Source organism: Perna viridis, chromosome 1 (assembly GCF_037379345.1).
Source record: "Perna viridis isolate PV_CMFRI_1.1 ecotype Kerala chromosome 1, ASM3737934v1, whole genome shotgun sequence".
Lineage (NCBI taxonomy): Eukaryota > Metazoa > Mollusca > Bivalvia > Mytilida > Mytilidae > Perna > Perna viridis.
This window is the reverse complement of record NC_142445.1, coordinates 19,961,978-19,978,113: the sequence shown is the minus strand read 5'-3', so window position 1 is coordinate 19,978,113 and position 16,136 is coordinate 19,961,978. Positions and strand designations below refer to the sequence as shown.

Sequence of the window (16,136 nt, the reverse complement as noted above, 5' to 3'; positions counted from 1 at the left end):
AGATTATCTTTTAAAAGTTGTACAATTTTGAGGTACATGTACAATGCTTCATACAAGCCACTAAATGAAAACAAAATCTTATTATTTTTTTTCAAATTTATTTTTGTTGTATAAATTTACAAATAAATTTATCAATTGACAATTTCGTACAAATTAAAACACAATTAATTTAATAAATATCTATATACTAATAAACAATATTTATATTGGATCAACTGTAAAGGACTTTAATAATAATAATAATAATAATGTAAATTACAAATACGCTGTCAATATAAAAGCATGAAAAATGTTATTCTACTTTTTTTTCTATAATATCAAGATTTAACTCAATCTCAAAATGACCATTTTATCATAATTTCAATTTTGATTATGACTGAATTATGATACATTTTGCCTTCATACAAATATCAATTTTGAAAATGTACAGATTATGAAAACTGTATTGAAACTTTCGAAGATAATGCTCATAAATGGATATACTCATACCCTATTATATAAAAATTTTCAATATATTACAATAAATCATTTATGAAATCTAGAAAATTTGGTCCAAAGGTTTGTTCATTTTATGGCACAATTAAACCATAAATATCTATTACAAAAACCAAAAAAAAAAATTCTTTGTTCTTAGCCAGCTAAGTATACAACTGTTATAGTAATACTATTATAGGGCACATACATCAACAGATCCATACATTAAAGCTTAATGTCTTCACTCCCACTCTGCCTTGACCCTTGGCTACTTAACCTTGACCTGAAGACAGCCTTGACCTCAGTTGTTCCTGAAGTTGTTGGTTGTATACTGCTGGCTATAGAGTTCCTTCCAACTGAATTTGTTGAAACATATCCACCATTTGTATAACTCTGCTCTTCTGTGAAAAAAGGAAACCAGCATAAATCATCCGTTTGCATTTTTGTATAGAATTATCTACTCCAAGAAATCACAGGTTTTTTTTTTCATTTGAACTGAATTCTAAAGGCAATAAACTTGGGAAATCATTGAAGTGGACCAGACGAGAAAACTATACGAATTTTGTATGCTTTGAACTCTGTCTTAAAAAATGGTCCTATTTTTCCACCATCTTCTTTTTCACCTCAGGTTTAAATATTAAAACATGCTTCCTTCTCTTACTGAAAAGACATCAAATGTTTTTACAGCCTTTACCTTTCATTAAAATATCCATTCAGCTGTCATAGCATCAATTGACTAATACATAAAAGTGTGACAAGTAATCACAACAATTTAAATGTTAATGTTGAAAATAAAATTCCAGAACAAGTAAAGCTGAAAGGTTTGTTACTATGGTTACTTATCTCTTGTTAATTCTAGACAACAGTTAGTTGGTAAATAGGATTTTCATGCGAAGTTAGTCTACACATTTAAAATTTTCTGAGTTAATGTATCCATTTCAAGCTATATACAATGTACTAGATATTACTTCAAAGGAAAGAACTTCAATATCAAGACTTGATATTTTACATTTGAATGGATGTAATGAATTGGATACATTACAGGGGACATTAGAGAAAAAATTATCTCCCCTTGAAAATTTTTAAAGTAAATAATTTGAAGACTATCATTTATAAATTTTCAAATTTAAAAATCAACTGACTGGTGGAATTACAGGTATAAAATTGCATTTCCTTTTGAGGATATAGATTATGTATTACCAGAATGTATAAGGGGAGACAATTTAGACAAGAATCTTCAATTAAAAACTATATACAATTATTGTGACATTTTACCTGTTTCTTATTCTGCAAAAAAATTACAGATCAAGGATGAGTCCATATGTTTAAACCTTGTCATATTTTGCAGTTTGTCAAAAATTGCACCTTTACCAAAAGCAAATTGTTAGAAATAAAAAAAAAGTACATCTGGTTCGAGACGTTATAAGTGGTATGCTAGAACTACAATGTATATGATCTAGTGCTGTACCTACACTACAGACTGTGTAAACATGTCTGTTGAAAAAATAATTCCCAATTAAAAAAAACTAATGCAATAATAATGAAAACACCATTGAGGTGTTGTTTACAATTTAAGTTATTCCAAGCCTCTTAAGTTTAAAGTTGTAAATAAAAAAAGCAACCATATCATGTGTTACCTCTTTTAAAAAGCATTATAAAAAATTATTTTTAAAAAAAAAACTACATGGTTAGTTGCAATAAAACTACAAAATTATACCTGGTAACCAACTGGTAACTGGATATGTGAAATCTGTAAAATTTGTTTACGGTATATGTGAGCAAACATTCAACAAAGTTTTTATTAATTATATTTAGTCTTAACTTGTACATGCAGCTTTAAATTTTATCTTGACCTAAACTTTATACACTTGGGAGGTATTTTGCTATCTAAAAATCAAGCAGGGAATGATTCATCATACCTCAAGATAATCAATGAAACTGTTTAATACATTTGTTACATCCTAAAAAAACAACTCTTTCTATGTTGACTTCCTTGGATCTGCTATATATCATGAATACTCTTTGGCTGGTTATAGTGTAAAATGTCTGGTAGGAAATTTTCCTGAACTTTTCTGTAGTGGAACGTAACAAAATTTTAAGTGTTAATATCTCCAGTGGGCAACTTTATTTGCACTTCTATTTTTTAAGACAGTTTCTATGAGGCCTACTAAAGGACTTCCAATCAAAAAGTATTTGGGATAAAGAAATGCATGGATCACTAATCATAAGTTTCTGTCTGGATTTAAGGCAGAGTTGCACATAACAATGTGCATGTACATCACCAAGACAGAACAGCATTACAGCTTGACTTTTTTTTTCATTAAAAAAAAACAGTTCCAGATCACCAACACAAACTTTTCTATGAGATTTATTATTGTAATATTGATATAAATTTCATCTATATCAATTGGGGCGTATAGAAGTGGGAACACTTACAAAAAAAACTTTTGAAGAAATTTCCAAGGGAGATAACTCATGCAATTTTTGCCAGTCATTGTTGAATTTTGAACTACTCCGAGTATTTCATGGCAGTTACCTTTAAGTGTTATCCAAAGCTATTGAGAAATGTAGGCATGAGAATGCTCACAAAACAAAGTGTAAAATATTTCAGTTTCCTACGGAGAGAATTCTTATATTATTTGTCTGTTGATTTTAAAAACTGCCTAAGAGATTCACAATAGAAACTTTTCCTATGTATGGGCTTACAAGGTGTGATGGATAAACAAATGAATTGAAAGCCAGCATTTCTCAGTTCCTGTGATGTAGTATGAGTGACAGTAAGGAAGTGACAAATTATTATCAGATAGTAAAGAACTGCATGTTTTCCATTACACATCATAATTATCATACTATGTGCTCTAGTTCTGGTGAGTAGTAGCTTTACAAATTTTCACTTAAAAATGAAGCTTTTAATTTGTGAAAAGGACTGCTCTAGCAAACGTCCTACTATGACATCTTTAGAAGTTCCTAGAAAGATTATCAATACATTTATTTAGGTATCAATCATTTGATATTAGAGGGAATGAATTTGGGATCAAACATGAGGAAAAAAATACATACCTGGTATGCATAGACAAGACCACAGAGAAGATAACAAATAATGACTGATTACGGTTAGGTTATCATGGAAAATTAAAAAAGCAGGAATATCACTACAGTATTTAGAACTTACTTTTTTCCTTGTATTTTTCCTGTTTTGGTAAAAGGTCTGCTTGTTTAGCAGCCAAGAAGAATGCTAGAATAGCCAAAATAAAGGCATCAAATATGAGAACAATGCTTAGGATATAAGCCCATCGGATTTCGCACCATCCTAGGTTGAATTTATCTGCTGTAGATCCACAGACAGCCTTTACTTTTTTATCATCCCAACCATTAGGGTAAACAACACAGCCAATCGCCATGCATAGACCTAGAAAGTCAATCATCTCGGATATTATGCACTAAACAAATATTTAAAAAAATCATTTGATAAACAATGACCATAAATGACTTTTAGCCAGGGTTTCAAACAGAGTTGTCATGTTTACTGAGGTCTCATTGCATCACAGTAGTTAATTGTTTTGTAGACTGAGGAAAAACAGGCTTTTTGAAAGGAGATTTTTATTTTGTCTGAAGTTAGTACAACATCAAAGCTTTCATTGTATGCAACATATTTTTCTGATGCAGCATCTTTAACACCTAGTAATTATAACTCCTTGGAAAAAGGTAAGGGAAATTTCTTTGTCTAAAAAAATGTTTCCATTATATCACTGTATTGAAAAGAAAATTCTCTAAAATTATTTCTATCAAAAACCTTGCAATTGTAATGTGTGGGGAAGCACTTCAACAACTTTTCAATGGATCACGATTACTTATAAATCCTCTTTTCATCTTCTTTCAGTTTACCAGGAATTTTCCAAACATGACCATCAAAAATTTTGAAAATGGCTGAAAATCACTTACAAATTTTGAGTTGGTCCTTAATTTTCCTGTCCTAGAGAAAACTTGACAAATATGTGGTTTCAAAGTTTACTCTTAGTCCATATGTCAAGCACAACAAATACTGAACATGTTCTTGATCAAGGCATAGCGTGTTATTGTGGGAACAGAGTATATGCCTTGTTTATACTTCGTGGATTTTTGAATCTTTCCTCTCTTAAAATGATAGAAATAATTTACTTTCAACAGTGGAAGGTCAAGGACTTTTCCAAGTTTGAAATGGTCCACTTAAGAAAAACCAAAAGTCATAAATCATGTGTCATTAAAAGGGTTAAAGGACCATGCAGGACCTTTCCAATGCCTTAGGTCAGAAATTTAGGAACCTGGGGCTCGGACCACCACAAATTTAAACCCCCAACCTTTAACATTAATGGAAAACTGAAAGATTCAAATAACGATTTGAGGTCTGTACCCACATAAATCTGTTAGATCATTGTCAGCATGTCATTCTCCTGCATAACAAGAATTACACATTTGCTTCCAATACATGTAGTTAATGAGTAGTTACCTGCCAACAACTGAAGCCATCCGCAGATTTTTAACACAGTAGCAGCCCTCATAAAGAAGAACAAGAGGAGACAGACAATGGCAAGAAGAAACAGGAGAGCTGATATCCCAACTAACATACTGGCTGCTCTGAATGAATCATTGAGTATGGTTGTAAAGTCCAGAAAGTCTCCATCACATGCCAAGTCACCCCCAGTCAAGATTGTACACACTTCATACAGCCCGAAATACCCAGCGTTAAGTGATTTTTCTGTGTAACCCAGCCATTGGGGCTGTATGAAAGCTACAATGTTGAGAATGGCATAGCATATAGTAAAAATAGCCCAGACCACTGTAATAGCTCTGGAGTTTCTGACATATTGAAGATGATATATCTTCGTCTCGTCCGTAATTAACTCCGTCTCTTGTCCCATTGCTAATGTACGTTCACAGGATTTTCACAAAAATTACGTATTTAAGATAAATCCATTTGGGTGAGGCCCTTTTCTACTATCCCTGTTATTGTTCACTTTGCTTCCTTCTGACAGGTGAGTTCTTACCTGCCCAGGTATGAAACTCGTCAAACAAGTTTCTATTTAAAAGTTCGTCTATTGATAACGGTACTTTTAATCGCGGTAAATTTCAATTTGTTTTACTATCTTCTATATAAACTAAATTTGGTTTAGAATATCACGAAGTTGCGGTCATTTTGAAACAAATGGAAATTATTGTTGTTGATCGAATTCTCAAATTATCTCCCTTAGTGTGACGGCACATCCAATATTGTATTTTTAAAACTCCTTTGAAATGGGTAAACCCTTTTACATTCAAAGGGGGATCCAGGGGAATCTGAGTTTGGAATCCCACATTTAATGTAAAATATTGTCAATTTTGTGCCCAGATTAGCAAATTATTGCCTAGATTCCCATTTTCTGTTTTTCTGAATCGGAACCCGGTCACCTTTTCTAAATGTCAAGGTCCGCTCCTAATGTCATAGATATACATTGTAATCATATTTGATAACCTTAATTAATTCAAGATTAATCCTAGTCTTGAAAAAAAAACAAGCGGCTAGAAATTACGTGTACTTAATGACTATTGAAATAAATAAAAAAAAAAAAACGACTGAAACTGGTTCCACCACGTCACGGAAAGCTCTAAGTGAAAAAATAAACCGGCAAGGAAAGGAAAAAAACAACGAAGTAAAATACAATAAACCCTGAACAGTTCCCTCATGTAAGCTCGACAGAAGCAATACCTTTCTTTTATGATTATAGTTATAATATATCATTGGCGTAAATATTGTTTTACGTTAGTTTTGTTATTCAACTATGATCGTCTATCTTTGGTTTATACCCCCGCTTTCTTTTTGCTGTATTGCAACTTCCACTTCATGTAGAGTTATTTTTATATTTTGTTAAGTTGTGACATTATATCAGACCCTTTAAAGGAGCGATACTCTGTTCCCATGCACTCATGGTTCATCGAAACAAAGTATGTTCATCTTTGAAAAAAAACACAAGTACTTTACTGTTTTTTCGAACATGAAAATCACATGTTAATTTAAGCAAATACCTATACATGAAGTTGAATTTGTTGGAATTGGGATCTCTGTATCATAGAAATGCGACTTCTTTTTTGGCTTCCATGTTTTTTTTTTTTTGTTTTTTTGTTTTTTTGTTTTTTGTTTTGTTTGCTTTTAACACCCTCGTAACACTGTCAAGCGAGAGAAATAATGGTGAACAGGTCGCTGGTCAATTAGTACTGATTGCTCGTTAACTGAGCAAGGTAAAAATCGTGAAAAAAAATGTTACTTCTTCGACAATTTCACCAAAACTGCAACTTTCACTAACAAATTAAAGATGTCTGTCAAATGATTACTGCTTTCAAAGGATATAGTTGCAGTAATGCGTCTTTTATTTAGATTATCAATTTTTCATAAACTTCAAAGAGAAACACTTCACGATGTATGACATATATCATTGATCTGTTCACGATCATTTCTCTCCCTCAACTGCGTGATGTTAAAGCTTAAAAGCCATGAAAAATATTATTTCAACGATAGATTCCATTGATGATTTACAGGTTCGTTGACAAGAAACTCTATACTCTTTTTACTAGCCGTGAAAGATTAATAGACATTGGCAGATTCAGAAGGTTTTCTGGGGTTGGTAACTTGAATAATTCATTTCGTGCGAAATTAGAGCAAAATGAGCAAATAAACCCTTGAAATCTCAAGATCTGCCCCGAATAGGTATAATCCACATTTGGTGTACGTAATAAACGTATTATTTACTTCTCATATATTCAATTCGTTATATTTCTGTGCTTGTTCCTTTTTGTCGTTCAGATAGCTAGCTAATGGAAATTGGCCCCAAACATCTACATTTATAATGAAAGAAAAAGTGCGAAGCAGGCAAAGGTTGTTACGATTCCGATTGGTGGTTTTTACGGTCTTGACTATCCTTGCGGATCTCGAACGGTCGTAACTTGTTAGGATTGATTCATTTTTCAAGTTTATACAGATGGTATGGTCGAATGGGTACTATCGTTCCAATCTGTACATACATTTCTCTTTAAAGGGAATTACTACTTGTACATGTATTTTAGGTAATTTAAATGCATGCATACAATGAAGGTTTAGACATTATTGTGGCGATGGATTAGGGCTGAGAGACGAGTAACACAAATTTACAAACTTGTGTAAATATTTAATAAAAATATAATTACTGATCACAACCTTCGTCATTATACACGTTTTAATCTCTGTAACTGAAACAACATATTTAACATTGTATGTGCCGTTTATGTAAAAAAATGTTTAGTTCAACTTCTCCAACATTTGAAAAAATTGGACAACTTGTGGAATGCACGTCTACAATTAAACCGGTCCAATATTGCTGATGAACACAGAGCTTACAACACCTTTCAGTGATTAACGTAGAATTAAAGGACAAAATGTTTCAAACTACGAAAGCAGGTAAATATGGTTTTGAAATGCATGAAATACCAACTGTCCAAGCATTTTACATGTATCAATGATTTTTATACATGGTACCACTTATCCCTTCATTTTATCAATGCGAGGTCATCACAAGGGTCAATTTTAGACTATTTTAAAATAACCGCGGTATTTTGAACCCTAAAAATGCATGATACCTGTAAGTTAAATTTTTATGGCACCACTTTAAAGGACAAAATGTTTAGAACTATGCAAGTAGGTAAATATTGTTTTGAAATGCATGCAACACAAACTTTCCAAGATTTTTACATGTATCCTTGATTTTTATCTTTGGTACCACTTATCCCTTCATTTTATCAAAGCGAGGTGTCACAATACTCAATATAGACTATCAATAACTCAGGTATTTTAAAACCTAAAAATGCACATTGTTTCCAGTAAATTAAAATTTTATGGCACCATGCATTCGGTTGTTCCGAAAAAAAAAATACTTGCCTCACTTTAAAGCAGTCACAAAACATACAGCAGTTATTGATGTAGCATATACTTAATACAGCTACCAATTCATTTTCGTAAAAATAAATAATGCAAACCTATATACTATACAAAATACCATTTTCTTTTAAATACATCGAAACTCAAACATTACAGATCTATGTATGTATAATGATACAATAAAATAAGCAAGCAGTCTGTTAAAAGGTGGCCATTGTACTTTGCTCCGTCATTTCGGCTTGGTTACACCGGCTAAATAACCGAGTAAAGTATGCAGGCCAGTTTCAACACAAAGTATGTATATAAACGAAAGACAACCAATCAAACATATATAAAAATACACAAAATTAATATCATTTGAATATCAATACCACAGACAACTGTTCCTGAAGAAAAAATAGTATACTGTCCACAGACATGAACAATTCCTACTTATGTACAGGCTGGGAACTGTTATCCTTATCAGTTTCTGTGATCTGAGACATATTGCTTGTAAATAAAGGAATCAATATACGATTTGATAATCAGACACAATAATTGGCAAAATATCTTAATTGGTATCCGAGCAAGAGGCTCAAAAAATGGAAAACCCGAATTTACGACTTTGAATAGACAGTCGGTAAGGGGAAAAATTATGCCACCCGTCAATGTTTAATGTCATGGTACGGCAGTCATAGTGTATTTTTTTTTACAATACCATTTTACAAGTGAACCATATGTCATCAAAGAACTATCGCTACATTTAAAGCTATGTTAAAATGAATACTGAAAATTGTGATGCAACATCTTCGCCACATTCAAACGAAATGACACTTTATATGGCTTAATAATGGGATCAGATGGTTGATGATTTTGACAAGACCCTGCATGTTTTAAGGCCCAATCTTTTGTACACTGTTCATTATTTCCTTTCTGTACATGTATATTGGTAATTATAGGCAAACTAGTGGTCGTAAGCTCGATGTATCGTTTATTCATTTTCTGGTGCAATATATATGGAACGAGTGGCTTTACAATCATTTACATGTACTGTTACACCAAATATACCATGGAGTGTTGCATTGTAGCCATTAAACATATTATTTTACAACTGAAAGTTACTTCGCGGCGTTCTCCGAGAGAATTGTGATTGTGAATATTCCGACATTCTCTCGTGTCTATCGTCCAATCCGGGAACTGTAACAACGGGTTGTATGGGGATCGATCGTTTCGACATTGTCTCTATATTATATCCTTCGAATTCTCCTGAAACGGGAAACAAAAAGTAATGGTAGGCAGAGATCAACAGTATACATGTGTTATAAAGGCTCTTCCCTGGCTTCTACTTGTAAATGAACCACATTTCCACCTTATTTTTCTATTATAGAGAATTTAATGTTAGAAATGTTGAATTATTTAAGTTTCATTGATAGTTCAGTTTTATTAGAATTGTTTGTTGGCATTTACATTGTTCTTAAGGTAGACTAAAGTCGGCTATCGGATAAAGTCATTTACAACAAAATCTGTAATTTTCACCCCATTGAAGATGTTCTTGTACATGGCATTTTTGCAAATTTTAATTCAAATGTTGGGCCTTCATCAACTGAAATTGATAGAAATAATAATAACACCTATTCCTTTTTTATGTTGCATTGCAGTTTTGTAACACATAACCTGTCATGGCCAACTATGGTAAAATATTGGCTAGTTTGGGTACAATAAAAGCAAACCATTATACATACGTACTTTTATCTACAGTCCCAGTGATTTTATTATCGTCTGGGTATCCTTCTCGTTTAGAAGCCAGTACAAATGCTAAAATTGCTAGTAAAGCAGCATCGAATATACCGAGTATGGCTAGAATATATCCCCATCTCAGGCCACAATAACCCAGCTTATACTGGTCCGCTACATCACCGCACAGACGCTTAACTTGCTGGTGGTCCCAACCACTCGGAAATATGACACAGGCAAGGAACATAAATACAGCTGAAATAAAGAAACATTATTAAAGTAGAAACATTTTTAAGTGGTTATTGTTAATGTTTAAAAAGTAAATTAAGTAATAAGTACCAGTTAGTAATTTCATACGATTCTCTCAAGACTCATCAGTATCTACTATCAGTCATGCCGATATCAGGCTAAATTCATCTAAAAAAATATATAGATTAGGTATATGGAATATCAAACCATTATGCTAAATCAAGTCGATGTCGAAGAATACTAAGGAAATTCAGGAAATTCCAAAGATGCAAATGTTGTACGCAAATATTGAATGTAAATTTAAAAAAAAAAACCGCAAATAGTGTATTATTATTTCTATCTGAATAATTTATACACGATAACAAACTGAATTTCAAACATCTTAGTGTGGTCGGAAACTTCACAAATTCGTATAGGAAACTAGATTCAACGGTTTCTACATTTTTGTTTCCTTCTGCAATTTAAAACTACATGTATAACAATGTAAATCACATCGAAGTCGTGTCTCTATAAAACTTATTTAATGGTTTCTATATTTTTGCAAAAAAATATTGCAATGCAATCCACAACAATGTCGGTGCTTTTCTACATTTATTTGTACTGAAAACTATTGTGAACAATTTCAAATGTTCGTGTCCATAAATGTAATGCGTGGTATTCTATCGTAAACGAGTGACTTTTATAGTGACTCGAATAGACAAACAAAACTGACGACAAAGCTTTGTTTCTATGACGGGACATGCAACTGTTTTACTCTTTAAACCATTTCAACTATGAATGTGTTAATGGCATACGCAGAATGGCAATGGCTTTTAGAACTGTTGTTGTGATAAAGTTATTTAAAGGTGTGTAGTAGCCGCGTTAGAAGAATTTGTTGTTAAGGCCAAAGGGTTTAGGGGATGAATTTTCAAAATTCAATATAAAGAACTTTTAAATAAGATCGAGGTCTTAAAATTCCTACTAGTACTTGTAACAATAGGTTTTTAGATACTAAAGTATGCTGTAAGTTTTTAGATACTAATGTCTGTTGTAAATTTTAGGACAAAAAAGACATTATTAAATCGGCAAAATAATTAGATGACTGTTTCCCGTTTTGCCGGACAAGATAATGGCTATTTCGTGATAAAGTGGCTATCACAGGCTATTTTTTTTTTTATTACGGTGTAATTTTCAACTTTGAAGGAATACGCCTATAGGATAGGATTGCATGCATATCATTAAGTTAAATAATAAATACACGCTGAATTTAAAAATTAATCGGATTAACTATAATGATCAGCGTAGTGTCTGAATACCTGTTTAATTTCAATGCCGCCAAAACACAACTGATTTAAATTATGAATGACAATGTAAGAACAAAAATCCCGTTATACCTGATATCAGTTCAAGAATGCCACAGAGGTAGAATACTAAAGTTTTCTTAAAGCAGAAAAATAACAGCAGAGCAGCTACTACGATCAACATCAACAGTGCCGAAACTCCTACAAAAAACGTTGTTGCTCTAAAGGCGTCATTTAGAATGGAATTGAAACTTGTAAAAGATCCATCACACACGTACTTCTCGTATGCAGAGTCTGGGTAACAGTATTGGTATACTCCTATGTGTCCATACCCCGTTCGATCGTCATCAGTATCTCCAATCCAGTGAGGCTGGACAAATGCAACAACATTTAGAATACACCATATTATAGTTAACAGAGCCCACAATACACATACGGCTCTATATTCCCGCATGTATCGAAAATAATAAATCCTGGCAGTCTCTGGGTTATACATCGGTTTCTCCATGGTGGAACCAGAATGCCTCCAGTGGTTCCTTGTTTATGTTTTGGTACTAGAACCACGTTTTTCGAAACACAGGGTGAGGCAAGTCGGTTCTAATATTCTATCTCGAAGGTGTTTCCAATCAATGCTGCCCTATATTTAGAATTCAAGTGAACCATATCTTAACAAAACTGGTAGAGCAAGTTTCTCAATACAGTAGCATGTACGACTTATCCAATCATCGCCAGGTAAATTTACCTGGCCGTTTGTTTACTGTTATAGGTGAAGGGATAACACATGGCTAATTTGTATATTCGTAGTTATAAGGTAAAACCGAATGGATATGTACATATGACAGTTAAATAACTACAATCGTAGTACGGGATTATTTTTTTTTTACTGAAACCTTTTTGTACTAAGGTTTTTAATTAATTTAACCATACACGGATTTCCCCGATATATATATAAGGATACTGGAACAGCCATTCGAAAGAATGTTATATTAGAACTCTTACGTATATCATACTCAACCAAGTAGTGTACGTAACCGTGACTGGGTCTTATTCTCATGCAGAACCGCGAAAAAAATATTTTCTGCTAATGACCTGTTTATGTGCCCAGCGATCTGGCTAAATAATAAAGTAAATAAGTATATAACGAATTGACTACATATAACAATTAAGCAAATATAAGCGTTATGTTGCCTTTGTGCGTTTAAATATGCTTGGATGATTTTCTTCAGAGTGGTAATACATATTTCATACATTAGTTTCCAAGAGAAATAATTCACAAACTGTAATACAAAATAGAAGTTTAATGTTACATTAAAGGGGACACGACGTACGTGTGAAAATTACATAATCTACTATTGAATGTGTACCAACAAATATCTGCTTATATTCTACTGTAGTGAAATATGCCAGGTAATTGGATTGGGTCAGCTAGATGGGCATCCTCCTTTTGCGCCCATTGGACAAAAAATCGTATCCGCCAGAAATTTGACGACCAATACAATTACGAAAATTAAATATCTAAAAAAAAAGATCATAAAATAAATAAATGAGTTAGAAATGAATAAATTAAAGTTAAGTAGATTTAAGATATCTGCATGCTATATCAAAATATTTTTTTTAACATAAACTCCGCCAGGAAAAGCTGCCGATCCCAAGCCAAGAAAAAGGAGGGGGTCTACATATACATTGTTAACTAAAATAAAAGTCTTATATTTCTTCAATTTTTATAATTATACTTGCCAAGGAGATGAACAACCAGTTATAAAGAGATTTTATAAAATGGTGAATAACATACAATACCTATAATCTGGCGGAAAAGGATCTCATTAACTTATTGGCGCAATTGAACTACGAAAATCGAAAAGTAAACTGGCGCAAAAGGAAAACGCCCAGCTTGATGGGAGACCATATCCCTGTAGCAGACCCGGGATATGGAAGTGAATGAAGATTTTTTTTCATGCATAAGTATGCAATCATGAATATGTTGAAAGTCAACTTCTTTTCAAATGAAAACGTGAAAAATTAAAGAAAATAATGTGTTCTTGCATTTTTACCTTGAGTTCATTGGGGAGAAAAATAAAATTTAACGGTGCCAAAACGACGAGAGTATTTGACCTTGATTTCAGTTACTTAAAGCAAGTTCAGAACATATTAACGAATTAACCATCAAAACTACCAGCACTAGAAATAATCTGTGATTATTCCAGTGGATTTAATTTGGAGTAGCAACGTCAAGTACTAAAATGGCAAGATTCGATATAGTGCAATACTACAAAAATGATTTAGTTTTTACGTAGGGTGCAATTATGGGTCGAATATCTGTATTAGTGAAAACTGGGATCAGAGATGTAGACATTAATTTGAAAAGTGTGTCCTTTACCAATAAGTCTATTAACATGATTAAGGGCAGTCGACAAACCCATTGAATTTTGTTTGAAAGAATGTGCTTTATAGACTTTATTTCCGTTTAAAAAAACTGGGTGAGTAATACCATTGTTAATCGAGGACATGCAAGTGCTACTATATTTTTGTATCAAAGTTTTGTAACGGTGAAAAAAAATAGTAAATGTTTGAAGAAGTTTGTGATATCGATCCAAAAGATTTATTTGCTTGAAAGGCGAAATATTGCAGTTTTCCACCCGTAATCTTGAAAACTATAATAGACAGAAAAAGACTCAATTAATGAAATGATCTTAATGATGAGGCCTACAAAAAGTCTCTTTGAGTCGAAGTTTTCTGACGACTTCCGTTAGAGTTATTGTCCTTAAAAGGCGAAATATTACGTTTTCTGCAGTTTCAGTCAATATCATGAAAACTATAATAGGTAAAAAGAACTTTCAATTGAGGATATGATCCTCGTGTTTATATGCCTACAAAAGTGTGTCAAAGTTGTCGGACGACTCCTTGTTAGAGTTATTTCCATTGAAAGGTGAAAAATGACGTTTTTGCAGTTTTCAGCCTTTTTTGAAAACTTTAAAAGATAAACCCAACTTTCAATTGATGAAATGATCCTCGTGTTTATAAGCCTACAAAAGTCCCATGAGTCAATGTTGTTGTTACTTTTTTCATATTTTTTGTTCATTTTTAATTTGCTGTGATTTCACCATTTACAATAGAGACTTAAGGTTTAATTCTAACTCATCCAAATAAAACATTGTTATAATTTCATGTAAAAAATGTTTAATTATTTAATTTTTTGTTCAGTATTATATCACTTATATTAAAATTAAATAATACTTAAAAAATGTATTTTGTTCAAATTTATTGATTAAAAATCTAATTTTTAATTTTTTTTCTTTTTTTAACGACAAGGAATCCTTTAATTTCATAATTTACTTGCTTTTTCAACAATTATCACACATTTAATGTTTATGTTACCAGTAAAAGTAGAAGCCACACACTTTCTGATCCGTGTCTTCCTCCAATGCCAACATTTTATATGTTACCTATTCCTTGAATGTCAAAAAAAATATTTCAATAGATGTTTATATTATAACAAAAGGTGTTTTTATAACAATTAAAACGTTTTATAAATATTTAACTGTTGAAATTAATATACCTTTTTCATATGGAAAACCGCAGATTTTTAAAAATATGTAAGAATATAATAAAATTGAATTATTAAAATTTGTAAAAATATAATACAATTTTAACATTTTTTTAACTTTTATTTAGAAATGTATAAATTATATGCAGAGATATTAAAGAAATTTAACATGAATAAACATTATTCCAAACTCTGAACCTAATATTAATGATTTATTTCATTCTTTATCATTCTAACGTTTGAACTAATTAATATGAATACATTTATTTTCTACATTTTATGTCTCATGTGATATCAATTTATAGTAATAAGAGTATGGTCCTTAAACCACTTACTGCAAAAACAGATCTTCTACATTGTGTTGCCATTACAAATATTTTATTAAACTGAACAAAAACTTAGTAACTATTCCAGTACTAGTATTCCTACGTAACTTGAATGATCAATGGAAATATTTTCAAGTTATTGGACTACAAAAATAATTCAAAAGTCTATTATGCTATACATGTACATGTATGATTTTATGATAAAATGCATGAGCAGAAACAGCCAATAAAACCAGATTTTAACAACTGGAATAACTATCTGAAATATGAACTGAAATAAATCACCTGTAATTTACCTATCTGTTAATTAGTATTAATGTTCTGATAAGCATGCACCTTTGTTTTGATAACCACTGACACCTATTCCTTGAACGCCATCAAAATTTTACAGGTAAATTGCCGGTAGATCAAAGGATGTTTGCATTCAAGGAATAAACCTCCTGACCAAGGGTGACAATACCCAGACATGATCTATTTTGATTTTATATCTGATACAAACAGAAAAGAAACGGATATGTGGTAATGCCATTAATGTAACTTTAATCCATCAAACTTAACCTTATAAGCAAACAAAGGTCCTAAAAAATATACTGAGGTAGCAATAACTCAATAAATATACAAATAGATTG

General features: G+C 31.9%; 2 protein-coding genes across 6 annotated transcripts; both read right to left on the bottom strand.

The window, feature by feature from the left end:
• Positions 1–89: 89 nt before the first annotated feature.
• Positions 90–5,517, bottom strand: LOC148627674 (LHFPL tetraspan subfamily member 4 protein-like). Of its 5 annotated transcripts, XM_088576961.1 has the most exons (5): positions 4,961–5,517; positions 3,647–3,883; positions 2,192–2,224; positions 1,750–1,761; positions 739–875 (listed from the first exon to the last, which is right to left on the bottom strand). In XM_088576961.1, exons 1-4 carry the CDS (start codon positions 5,370–5,372, stop codon positions 1,757–1,759), a joined length of 687 nt encoding a protein of 228 aa, XP_088433087.1. In that variant the 5' UTR covers positions 5,373–5,517; the 3' UTR covers positions 739–875; positions 1,750–1,756. The 5 variants fall into 5 exon arrangements, with proteins under 5 accessions (XP_088433060.1, XP_088433064.1, XP_088433087.1 ...); XM_088576934.1 differs by lacking the exon at positions 1,750–1,761 and having other exon boundaries at positions 90–875; positions 4,961–5,516; XM_088576952.1 differs by lacking the exons at positions 739–875; positions 1,750–1,761 and adding an exon at positions 882–1,134.
• Positions 5,518–9,296: 3,779 nt separating this feature from the next.
• LOC148627673 (LHFPL tetraspan subfamily member 3 protein-like) lies at positions 9,297–12,271 on the bottom strand. The gene is made up of 3 exons (XM_088576924.1): positions 11,731–12,271; positions 10,121–10,363; positions 9,297–9,640 (listed from the first exon to the last, which is right to left on the bottom strand). Exons 1-3 carry the CDS (start codon positions 12,143–12,145, stop codon positions 9,480–9,482), a joined length of 819 nt encoding a protein of 272 aa, XP_088433050.1. The 5' UTR covers positions 12,146–12,271; the 3' UTR covers positions 9,297–9,479.
• Positions 12,272–16,136: the final 3,865 nt, after the last annotated feature.

Excerpts from the sequence above, each read along its gene's own strand:
- LOC148627674 (XM_088576934.1), bottom strand. The coding sequence starts at position 5,372 with ATGGGACAAGAGACGGAGTTAATTACGGACGAGACGAAGATATATCAT. Across the intron at positions 3,884-4,960 it reads ATGGCTTCAGTTGTTGGCAG|GTCTATGCATGGCGATTGGC; the intron begins GTAACTACTCAT and ends TTGACTTTCTAG. Across the intron at positions 876-2,191 it reads AGTTACCAGTTGGTTACCAG|AAGAGCAGAGTTATACAAAT; the intron begins GTATAATTTTGT and ends CTTTTTTCACAG.
- LOC148627673 (XM_088576924.1), bottom strand. The coding sequence starts at position 12,145 with ATGGAGAAACCGATGTATAACCCAGAGACTGCCAGGATTTATTATTTT. Across the intron at positions 10,364-11,730 it reads CATTCTTGAACTGATATCAG|CTGTATTTATGTTCCTTGCC; the intron begins GTATAACGGGAT and ends TCTTTATTTCAG. Across the intron at positions 9,641-10,120 it reads CACTGGGACTGTAGATAAAA|GAGAATTCGAAGGATATAAT; the intron begins GTACGTATGTAT and ends TTCCCGTTTCAG.